The sequence below is a fragment of the Megalobrama amblycephala genome, linkage group LG14, assembly GCF_018812025.1.
Source record: "Megalobrama amblycephala isolate DHTTF-2021 linkage group LG14, ASM1881202v1, whole genome shotgun sequence".
Classification (NCBI taxonomy): domain Eukaryota; kingdom Metazoa; phylum Chordata; class Actinopteri; order Cypriniformes; family Xenocyprididae; genus Megalobrama; species Megalobrama amblycephala.
In genome coordinates this window covers 19,797,932-19,810,628 of record NC_063057.1, presented here as the reverse complement: position 1 = coordinate 19,810,628, position 12,697 = coordinate 19,797,932, and the positions used below count along the sequence as shown (strand labels likewise).

At 36.9% G+C, this 12,697-nt stretch overlaps 1 protein-coding gene across 15 annotated transcripts in view; it reads left to right on the top strand.

Moving 5' to 3' along the window:
• magi2a (membrane associated guanylate kinase, WW and PDZ domain containing 2a) overlaps positions 1–12,697 on the top strand; it is a 287,991-nt gene that overhangs the window by 222,613 nt on the left and 52,681 nt on the right. For all 15 annotated transcript variants that reach the window (XM_048156798.1, XM_048156796.1, XM_048156797.1 and 12 more), the window contains one exon: positions 2,283–2,900. In XM_048156798.1, coding sequence (XP_048012755.1) covers positions 2,283–2,900 — 618 coding nt within the window. The remainder of the gene's footprint in view (positions 1–2,282; positions 2,901–12,697) is intronic.

The window sequence follows — 12,697 nt, the reverse complement described above, 5'->3', positions numbered from 1 at the left end:
TGAACTAATCCTTTAAATTGGAATCTCAGCATATCCAGTTGGATCTTGTGACAGTTAGATCATTGTTAAAGAGTTCGTATTGAGCCCAGTAGGATGAGTTCCAAATTATGATACTCCATCAGCATTTCAGTTGATTATTGTAGCCATAGTCAAAATGTATAGAGTTTGACTTCAGCATGTTGCCAAACTAATGACTTAGCACTCTCATAAGCACAAAATATACAGCTTACGAAAATTAAACATGGTTTTACTACAAATAAAACCAAAAGGTTATTGTAGTTATTCCATGGTAACTACAAAATAACCATTGTTTTGCTTCAAAAACCATAGTTTAACTATGGTATTTGTGTAGTCATACAAATGGTAATCAGTACACCAAAAAAAAAAAAAAAAAAAAATAAACAACAACAACATGGTTTTACTATACTAGAACAATGGTTAATTTTCGTAACCAGATAGTCAAAATAGATAGTTTGACATTAGCATGTTGCTAAGTTATTGACTTTGCACTTAATTAACACAAAAATACACAGCACACACAAAGAATGGAGCAGAAAGTAAAAACTGATAGTTTGACATTAGTCAATGGTGTGCAGTTGTGTTCTGAAATGAGGCACATTTTTAAATTTTTTATGAATCAAATGTAAATTCATGTGCATTACTCTTAACGTTGACGCATCTTCCTTGTTAAATGAACATTACATTACATCAAAAAGGAAAAAAGAGACCAAATACAATTTTATTTTATAATTTTACATTAACAATGTATTGTAATAAATGTTCTATTTATCAAAACCAAGTCAATTTCTTCAAGTTAGTGTTTTAAGCATTTCTACATTCATTCCAAAATAATAACTAAAGGCAATAACAATTTAAACAATATATTTTAATTGTGTATTGATGTTTTTTCTTTTTAATAGTCAACTTAGGCTATTTTGGATCATCAGTCATGCTCCATAAACACCGTCTGTCACAGACACGAAGATGTATTTTTAATTTCACCAAGCTGATTGCACTAAAAAACCCCACAGTCATCATGTTTTCTGTTTATTTCAAGTTTGATTTTGACATGACATAAAGCAGGGATATCTAACTGGGTGAACTTTTTGCTTACTTTTCAATTAGTCTTCCCATTGACACCATTATTTGTTCATTCAAACTGACGCGAAGAACGTGCATGTAAACAAGAGGCGGGATATATCACACAAACCAATCATAACCAATCATAACCAATTATATCCAATCATAGCACAATGGAGACATTGCCTCCTCTCACATAACTTTCCCCCATTCAATCTCATTTACCCCCCACAAAACCCACCGCACGCTTTAGGGGTCTAATGGTTTTCTATGAGTGGAAAGGGAGGCATGACTCCTGCTGTAACTTTACCTGCGGGTGTCGCTGTTGGGCAGTGTTACTTTAGAAAACAAGTGACTTGCGCTCTTTTAATGTCATAATTTGTAATATTTGTGTTGTTTTATATGTAATGTGGATTAATTTCTCAAACTATTTTTTTTTTACCCCTGACATTAGCATATAGTTAAGCAATGACTTCTCACTCTCATAAGCACAAAATACACAACACAAACATATAATGGAGCAGATAGTCAAAACTAATAGAGTTTGAGTGTGTTTGTAAGCTAAAGGCAGGAACACACTAAGTCGACGGTTGGCCGTCTGGCAGTTTTTGTTTTCTCAGTGTGTTCTGCACCGTCGGCTGAAGTTGGTCCTCGTCGGCTTTTTTCGGCCGATTCGAAATGTTGAATCGGCGTCGGAGCTCGTCGAGCCCGTCGGGCCATCTGATCATTCTGATTGGCTGTTCAGATACTGCCACCTGCTGGTTCGGAAAGGCATTTCATCTCACGCAGGTGCAGAACTAACGTGCTACTTGGCCGTCGGCTGTCGAGCATTGGTTTGGTGTGTCAGGGCAACTTTGGACAAAGACGCTGCCGACTGATAGTATAGTATGACATTCACATAATGCTAAGCTATTGTCTTAACTGGCATTAAGCACAAAATACACACAAATAATAAACATATTATTTGTAATCAGATTGAACTCATTTGTATCAATACTTTTCTGAATTGAATCAAACATTTTTTCACTCAACCACCATCTTGGATGCATTTTATCACTATGCATTCTGGGAATGTGTTATCTTGTAAAGAAGCACAATTATGTTTAAGGTAATTACGCCTACCTTTTGTTTCTGGGCCGCATATACTATATCAACCAGAGCTAATATATGCTAATATATCTTTCTTTCTGTATGTTTTCCAGGAGACGTGATCGTCTACATTAATGACGTCTGCGTCCTGGGCACCACCCACGCTGATGTGGTGAAGCTTTTCCAGTCTGTGCCAATCGGACAAAGCGTAACCCTCGTCCTTTGCAGGGGCTACCCTCTTCCTTATGACCCGGAGGACGCAGCCAGCACCTTGCTATCCCCCCTCGGCCTCATCGAGCGCCCTCTGCTGGTCAACGGGCGGAATAGCTATGACAGCTACATGGAGTACATCTCCCGCACCGCTCGCTTTATCGACCCCCTCCAAACTACGTTGCCACAGCCCCACCCTGGAGACACCCACCTGGACGCCGGACCGCTGGAGGACAGCGTCTCAATGGCATCGTCAGGAGCGGCCGGTGGAGAGCTGCTAACGGTTACCATGGTGAAAGGTGCAGATGGGTTTGGATTCACCATAGCAGACAGTAATGGAGGACAGAGGGTGAAGCAGATTCTGGAGGCACAGGGATGCCCGGGGCTGTGTGAGGGCGATCTGATTGTGGAAATTAACCAGCAACCCGCACTAACCCTGCCACACACGCAGGTGGTGGAGCTGCTAAAAGAGTGTCCTGTTGGGGCAGAGGCCACGTTGGTGGTACAGAGAGGAGGGACAGGTAAGGAGGCTTATGTTTGTGGTGGTGTGGGTGTGTTTCTTGGGCTTTGTGTGTATTTTCATGGCCTTGCAAAGGAAAAGGAAAGGCCTCTTAATTGGTTGATTGGTTCTTCTTAGCAGTTTTATAATTCACTCCTCGGCTTTCTCAAAGCGCTGAGTCACGCTGAAGAACAGGCTGTTTCTGCCATTTCCTGCGACCTTCACTTTGCAGAAAAGCACTATGTATAAAAATAGACTCTGACACATAATTACAGTAGTATACAAACATGCGTACGTACTACCTGTGTGCTTAGTATATTAATATCCTGCCTTTTGTACAAGGACTGTTGCATAACATGCTTTCACAAACACACACCTACAATTCACAAACCAGCACACTTAAAGACCCTATCAAATCAGTATTGGTGTTTTGTTACTTTTAGCACGTCTGTTAGCTTTGAGGATAATCTGTATGCTAGTCTATGCCTTATGGTGCACAATCCTGTCATTTCAGTAGGCTCAGCATGTTGCTAATCTAATGACTTAGCACTCTCTTAAGCAAGTTGGTCATGCAAATTTCCAGTAATGACCAACAGAAAGCTGCTTGGTTTGAAGATGATTTCGGTGTGCTTTATCGATTGCTATACTACTAACAACAGAAAGTGGACCTTTTTTGCTCACTAAATTACTCTAAAGCCTTAAAGTTGACAAAATACATTTTAGCAGATGTAGAAATTTACTAAAATACAGAGCACACACAAAAAATGGAGCAGAAAGTAAAAACTGATAGTTTAACATTCGCATATAGTTAAAAGGGTTAGTTCACCTAAAAATGAATATTCTGTCATTAATTACTTACCCTTATTTCATTCCACACCCATAAGACTTTCGTTTATCTTCAGAACACAAATTAAGATATTTTCGATTTCAAAACACTGAAGCTTCGACGCTTTACGAATCTTTTATTTCAAATCAGTGGTTCGGAGCGCGTATCAAACTGCCAAATTCACGCCCCCCAGTGGCGAACCATTGAAATTTCAAAACACTTATGACATAACGAAGCCTCGTTTACTGAAATCACATGACTTTGGCAGTTTGATACACGCTCCGAACCACTGATTCTAAACAAAAGATTTGTAAAGCTTCGATGCATCAGTGTTTCGAAATCACTCATCACTAGATATTGTTAAATAAAGTCGTTATTTTGTTTTGTTTTTTGGTGCACTAAAAGTATTCTCGTCACCTCATTACATTAAGGTTGAACCACTGTAGTCACATGAACTGTTTTAAATATGTCTTTAGTAGCTTTCTGGGCATCCGAAAGCCATCTGATTTAATCAATAATATTTCTGTGATCGTGGCTCTTAATCGGTGGTCCTTTGTCGTACAGTTAGAGAGGTTCAAAGACAGCCATTTTGGTCTTGTGACCAAAGATAGCCTACGATCATTTTCTAACAGTGTCAGAAATTCAGCATGATCATCGCACAGTGCACAGCAAAATCAGCAGAGTTAAATTAACTCTGACTCAGATTACATATGGTCCCTCTCTATATAGTGTTAAAGTAACTGTTAATGAGATAATTAGTGATTAAGTGATTTAAGTTATGATTGAACATTAGTGATGAACACCTGCTGTTAACAAGCAGAATCACTGAAGAGAAACAATAACTACAAAGGACTTCCAGCCACAGCCTTAGATGAAATCAACTGAAGATAAAAGACATTAAATCTCTCAAAATCTGATTAAAGAACTCCACAAACAGCATATTATCCTATTAACTTTAACTCTGCTTCAGTGTTATTTTAACTCTATGTAGAGAGGGACCATACATCTGTTGACCAGCCAATAAAAATGCGTCATGGCGCTAAAACTTAAAACTTTTCCCTTTTTCTTTCGCCGCTTCCTTTTTTTCAGCACACATAAATACTACAACTGCCAAAGTGTGATTCAACATTGTCTTTTTGTTTACCACTAGCGCATGTTGATGACGTTTTATTCTCCTATAGAAACTTGCATCGTAGCCTACAAGTCAATAGGTGTCATCATCGTACAGTCTACATGCATGTCGTACCCAAGTTTAATAGATCCATGTCGCACAGTGTGATTTGTAATGATCTTATAGGATTGCTAAAATCGTGCAGTTTATCCCGGTCTTTACTGGTGTGGAACAACATGAGGGTGAGTAATTAATGGCAAATTTTTCATTTTTGGGTGAACTAACCCTTTAAGCAATGACTTCTCACTCTCATAAGCACAAAATACGCAACAGAAACACATAATGGAGCAGATAGTCAAAAGTAATAGAGTTTGAGTGTGTTGCTAAGCTAACGAGTTAGCACTCTTATAAGCACAGTACACAGCACAGACAAATAACCTTTCCATGTCAAACGGTTTGCTATGCTATTGACAATAAAAAATTGACATTTTTTGCTCACTAAATTACTCTAAAGTGGCCACACCTTAAAGTTGACAAAATACATTTTAGCAGATGTGGACCTTTAAAATTTACTGTCAGTATAATGGACCAAAGGCTCAAGACTATATTGACCCCTTGGATATGTTCCACCTTCAATCTAGGAAAGAAAACTGCAGTTGTCAAGCCATTTCATGGAGTCTTTAAAGTTAAACTGAATTCAAAATTGATCCCAAAACTGATGCCAAACAGCTATTTTAAGCTTTACGCATGGCATTGTGCAGTGATGTGCTTTCCAGCACACAAGCACTTCCTACACTCACGTACACCGTGTCCCAGACACCTACACTGTCTCACATACAAATTATGGTTTGCTGGTTCAGTGTCTGGCTCTCGAGGGGCAGTGGATCAATACTGATTATTTTACAGTGCTGTTGATTATTGCTGGTGATAACTTGTTTATCACCCGAGACTGATTTTAAATTCTCCCCAATTAATTAAGATATTGATTACTTCAGCTGTTCAATAAAAAAGCCAACTCTGAAGTCATTTACTATATATCACTGATTCTTGAGAACTGGGACAGTTAAAAATATATGATAGTTTGATGATTTAGATGATAACTATAATGTTCCTTTATTTTATTTTAATTTAATTATAAATATTAAAATAATTAAATAAAATGTTCATTAAATTATTTTTTTATTTCATTGTTTTATTTTATTTTTTAGAGTATTATGGCCCTCAGATTTCAAATATATACTTCAAATATTTAGATAAATTTAGTTAAAATATACATTTATACAGTATATGCTGACAGAAGATTAATTTTAAAAGTATACCTCTTCATTAAGATTTTCACAGATGTCCCAGGTATTCCTACTTTTTTTTTTTTTTTTTTTTTTTGAGATGTTTGTTTTTTTAGACTGACAGACTTTTATGATTATTAAAGTCAGGTCTTATTTTGATATTTAGTTTTTGATATTTTGAGTTGAACAAGACATATAGGCTCCATAAAGACACTGTTGGGTTATATTTTTGTTTTATCATTTTAAGTAATAATTTCCAAATACATACCTTTTCTTTCTTTCTTTCTTTCTTGAGCTGAAAAACACTTTTGAAACCATCATATAGTATTAATATATTAATTAATTGAAGTGAATTTAAGATTTGTCCATATTCATATTAAGTATTTGGCACATTAATTTAGTACTGTATCTCACAGTGATATTGACTGACAGGTGGTTTAAAAAAAAAAAAACATGCATATGAGAAAAAAGGTCCCACTTTATATTAAGTGGCCTTAACTACTATGTACTTACATTTAAAGTAATCATTTGATACAATGCACTTATTGTGTACATACATGTTTTTACATTGTACTTATATTTTAAAAACACCTGCATGTAATTACATCTGTAATTAATTTCTGTAATTACATTTATAATTACACTGTTGACCCATCCCTTAACCCTTACCCCGACCCTTAAACCTACCCATACCACCAAACCTGTCCCTAACCTCACCCGTATCCCAGCAGCAAAGCAGCAAAAGTGTTTTGCAATACAATATGAACCCAATAAGTACATTGTACATATTTTTTTGATGTAAGTATAGTAGTTAAGGCCACCTAAGACCAGAAAAAATGTTGCACCCAACCATGTTTAGTAGATTAATTCAGTTTAATTGCATGATACTTTTTTCCAGTTTTATAGCCTGTTTTGTTTCAAGAATCAGTGGTATATGTACAGCCTGCCCAGCATGTCAGAACCCGGAAAGCATATAATTTGAGCACTAATTGCAGATGGAAGCACATGGTGCAGCTCGGCTGCTGTTTTAGGCCAAAATTAATTGTGAGTCATTCATGTTAGGAAATGAAAAGGCAGCAAAAGCTGATCCACATGCACCTGTCTAAACATTCAATACGTTTTGGTATTCAATACAGAAAAAGTCCTTCAATGGCTTTAGCTCTAACTGACACCCTTACTGATAACATATAAGCTCTTTTTAAAAGCAGCTTGAGTCAGTGTGATTTATGACCCTTAGCAATCAGAGTCTGATGTAACGCAGAGAGAAAGAAAGTGAGGGAACGGAATAAAGATTCAGAACAGAGAGAAGGAATAGAGATCTTAACCCTCAGAGACCCACTGTAGCAAAATTGCAACATTTGTTCAAAGTAATTAAATAATGTTGCACACTCCAGAATGCACAATAACAACACATTTTGAATGAAAATATTTGGGAGAATCTCAAAACCTTTCATTTCACGTTTCACCCCAATACCAAAACAAAAAAATAATAATCATTTTTGGAATAAAGAGTGTAATTTACTATTGCACTATAAGGTTCTATATTACAATTGGAGATATAAAATGAGTATAATTTTCTTCAATATTATGTCACAATTCATCTTTGAGGGTTAATAATAAGAAAGCGGGAAAGAGGAGGTGAAGGACAGAGAGATCTAGAGAGGCATTTTGAGAGCTTGTTTGAATTGTATCTCTCCTCTGTGTCAGTGTAGGTCAAAGGTTAACGAGAGAGACATTAAATCCTCGTTAAGCCCCAGTGATCGGTATGCTGGATTCCAGCTTCTATGCGCTGTACATACAGTATGAAGAGCGAATGCACTCCAATGCACACACTCTCATAAGTACACATGCATAATTAAGGTTAAGGGAATTTAATGAATATTGAATGTCATTGCATTAATGACAAAATATCAATCCAAGATTTTTTTTTAAAAGATAGCAGAAACGCACTTTCAAGCAAAACATTTCATTAAACATCAGCTTTTAAAGGTGCAATATGTAACATTTCTGGTCGCTAGAGGCCTATTCAATTGTTGATAAATGGCATGCAATTAATTTCTAAATGTATTCTATGATGGAGAAAATGCTGTATTACTGTTACTAAAAATAAAGCTGCCTCTGATTATGCTATGTTTGCTACTTCACAAAATAGTGTTTTTCTCTGAGGTATGGTAAAGCATGGTACTCGCAAAAAAAATCAAGAAACCTAGATTTAAACAATAAGAGTAAACGTGTTGAGCTATATAACAACAATTAGTTTTCTGTCTATAAACATAACCAAACAGTTGTTGTAAGTACTCAAGTGAACAAAAGTACTCAAGTGTACTTGTAAGTACTCAAGTGAACAAAATATATAACACTGGCCTATAGGGTTGTCACGATACCATAAAATGTCTTACGATACTATACGATACCATGCAGTATACAAAATGAACCAAACTTTCATAAAAACATGAAAACAGACCAGATTTTTCTCTGAATACTTCATGAATGAGAATGAATAACAGGCTTTTATTACCAATTAAATGAATCATTGTAAACAAAATTCATCTTAGCACTGCACAGAAGCTGTATGAACTGACATTACGATGTAGCATTTATGCATTTACACTTCAATTACAATTGCATAAATAATGTTATGATATTAATGTTTCAAATATAAAAATTTGAATATAGAAATAAAAATGTTGGCGGAAAAAAATGATAGAATAGACCTACTTTTAGATGGGAGACTAAAGTCGCCAGTAGGTGGCAGCAAGTGTTAATGATTAAGTCAATTAATCATTCAACCGATTCGTTCAAAACGGCTGATTCTTTCAGGAACGAAGCAAATGACTGTCTTAATGAATGGATTGGTGAGTCAGTGACTCGCCCAATTTGTTCAAAAACAGATTCATTTAGAAACGAAACAAAAACAGCGCTCTTGATCGTGTCACGAACTATCAGGAGCATTTTTGCCAGCCTATCTTGAAATATCTAACCCTGACTGGAGAGCAGTATGTATATTAAAACATATAATACATTTATAATTATAAAATCACGATTGATATGATGTATAAGAACCGAGGGCAAACCCGTTATAACTTATTGATGAATGGAAATGCATTTGTCTGAATCGTGTTCGCAAAGATGTTTCTAGAAACAAGCTACAGTATTTAATCTTTTCCAGAAGTGGCCAAATGAGCATCGGAAAAACTGTGAGAATTCATTCTTATATAAAGATTTTATGATGTTAATTAAGTGAATTTCAGACCCTTTCTCCAGATAAAATGCACTGCGAACAACAATGTGCAAGCGCAACTTTATCTCATTGCAAAATTAACTGAAGCATCAGGAAACAATAAGGCGCTAATTCTACAGAGCATTTACTACACAGGGCACAGCATACAGTCAACAGCAGTCTCTTGTAATGTTTTTGCAGGCACGCATGTTCAATTGAAGTGTACCTGCCACAAATACAACATTCCTTACGGTACTGACGATACTACCGTTTAAAAAATACAATGGCATTGCCAGTATTTTGAAGCTTTAGTATCGCGATACTACCGTAGTACCGGTACACCGTGCAACCCTACTGGCCTAGTGGTTTTTGGATATTTTACTGCAAAAATATCGCACCTTTAAGTGATAAATCAATTAAAAAAACATTTGTGAACTTAAAGAACTGCCTTTTTTACGTCCACTAAAAACTTGACACCAGTTGGTTAAAAGGAACTGCAAAAATGACTTTTGGAGAAAAGCTCCAGAATTATTTGTTTCCAGACTACACTTTGTTTGATAGTTTGTCATCTAATGCAATGACATTCAGGTATTTTTAAATGTGACTTAAGTGTTTAAGTGTGACATAACTTTATTTTACTTTCAATTTGTCTTAGTTTAGTTAAGTTTACTTGTCACTTTTTTTCATTTGTTTGTCTGTTTAGTGTATTTGCTTTTTTAGTTTTAGTACTTTAGGGCTGCCAAAGTTAATGCTCCAACTGGTATTATTTTTTTTAAAAATGTAACAGCATTAAATTTCTTTGCACAATCTAGTGTTATTGCTGTCTAGTGAAGTGAATGGGAAATATGAACCTTTGAAAATCAGTCTGCTTCAAAAGTGGGCATTCAGCTCTATTGTCATTCAGTTCACCTGAAATGATGAGGGGTACAGAAGTCACCTTAATTAATCCTGATCACAGTAAGGTTATTTGTATTCATTACTTCCTTTATTCCTCTTAATGTATTGAGATTTGTGCCTCACCAAAGTGAAGTGTAATGAAACTACATTCTGTTAAATGACCATTTGTGTTTTCAAGGGCACTGACCCAAAACTAGTGCGTATGTTTTGTTTCGAGTGCATGTGGGTAGATACTCTTCTGTGCCACCAACAGAATTAGCTTGCTTGAAGGTCATTATGGTCACTTGAAAGCGAATATGGCCTAATGTCCTATACACCAGCAATCTGTCCGATTCTCATCCTCATCATCCTTGCATACAGACTGAACAGTGAGCCCTGAAACACTAAGCAGCCTGTTGCATCACGCTACCACCCGAGTTTAACATCCGTCTGTTCAAACATACCGTGACTGACATAAGGAGGACAGAAGATGATTTGCACAAACCAACAGTTTCTGTCAAGCCAAGTCACAGGGTCAGTTTTATTCAATGCTGCTTCCATCTGTATTTATCTGCACCTCTTCTTTCGTTTTCTTTCTTTTGAGGCATTATATTCCTAAGTATTCTGAAGTCGTATGATAGCTTTGTGTGCGGAAATTCAAGATTTTCTTTTTGATGATAAAATTTAAGATTTTAGGTTGGGATTTTAAGGTTGAAGTTAGGGTTTGGGTTTGGAGTTGGTGCTGAGGGTTAGGATCCAGGTTAGATGAAGGGGTGGGGGTAAGAGGTTTGGAGTTTGGGATCAGGGTTAGAAATAGGGGTCAGATTTAGAATTTAGGGGTGGGATCAGGGAGTTCATGATAGATTTGGGTTGGTGTTAGAATTAGGATTTGGTGCTGAAGGTTAGGATCCATGTAATATGAAAGGCTAAGAGTAAGGAGTTTTGGGACAGGCATAGAAATAGGGGTTAGATTTAGAATTTTGTGGTTGGGGTCAGGGTTAAGTGAAAGGATGAGGGAGTACATGATGGATTTCAGTTGGGGTTTGGAATTGGGATTGGGCTTAGGGTCAGGGTTAAAGGGATTGTTCACCCAAAAATGAAAATGATTCCATGATTTACTCACCCAAAAGCCATCCTAGGTGTATATGACTATCTTCTTTCAGACGAACACAATCAGAGTTATATTAAAACATTTCCTGGTTCTTCAAAGCTTTATAATGGTAGTGAATGGCACTCCTGATTTTGAAGTCCAAAAAAAGTGCATCGATCCATCATAAAAGTAATCCAAATGACTCCAGGGGGTTAATAAAGGTCTTCTGAAGTGAGGCAATGGGTTTTTGTATGTAAAATATCCGCATTTTATATCCAAACTTTATCAACTAAAATAACTAGCTTCTGGCAGACGGCCTACGCAAGTCGAGTTACGGCGAGAGAGTAATAATGAAAGGATCAGGGAGTCCATAATGGATTTTGGTTGGGGTTTGGAGTTGGGATTGGGCTTGAGGTCAGGGTTCAGTGAAAGGATCAGGGAGTCCATAATGGATTTGGGTTAGGGTTATGGTTTGGAGTAGGAGTTGCTGCTGAGGGTTAGAATCCAGGTTAATTGAAGAAGTGGGAGTAAGGGGTTTAAGATCAGGGTTAGAAATACAGGTTAGATTTAGAGTTTGGGGGTTGGGTTTAGGGTCAGGGATTAGAAAGTCCCTCCCAGTGAAAGGATCAGAGAGTTCACAATGGAATAGGTTTTGGCTTATGATTGTGTGGTAGCAATTTTGCTGTCTTAGTAACAAAAATCTTCCATTCATTCTCCAAATCGTATATCCTATGTAGGGTCTCAGGGATGCTGGAGCCTGTTACAATGTCTCAGGACGTAGACAAGGAAACACTCTGGATGAATGAGTGGTAATGTCTCACTTGGTTAAATCATAATGTGCTATATATGAAATGCCATAGCAAACATTCTGTTTTTCAGCACTTACAAGATATACATGCAGTTTACCAATTAACAAACAGGCGTTCTCTATTTTACTGATCCTGAGTCAATGACATGAGGCGTAGCTTACTCGAACAGAGAGATGCGTAATGCCAACACTTAAAGGCTTCTCTACGAATCCAATCAGTGGAATGGTCCAGGAGCATTTAGACAGCCTATTATACACCCTAATAAAACTGTCAGTGCTCCAGTGAAATGATGTGCTACTTCTTAATGTGCCGCAATTTGGCCCCTCTGTCTCAACACTGGACACTGGCCATCCTTTCTAATTACACTAGTGCAAATGTGAGCATCTCTTGTGAACAGTTTGGTTCACCCTCTCTGTTTCTCTTTTTATTACTCCCCTTTTCTGTATCCCTGCTGAACATTTCTAATCTTTTCTTTCCTTCTATCTTCGGAGCGGCAGTCTAAAGCTAAATCTCCAGGCTTGTCCATTGTGTAACAGTGGGTTGATTGTTTATAAATGTCTCATTCATAATGGCCAGATGGTGATGTGGTTTTTCTGCCAGA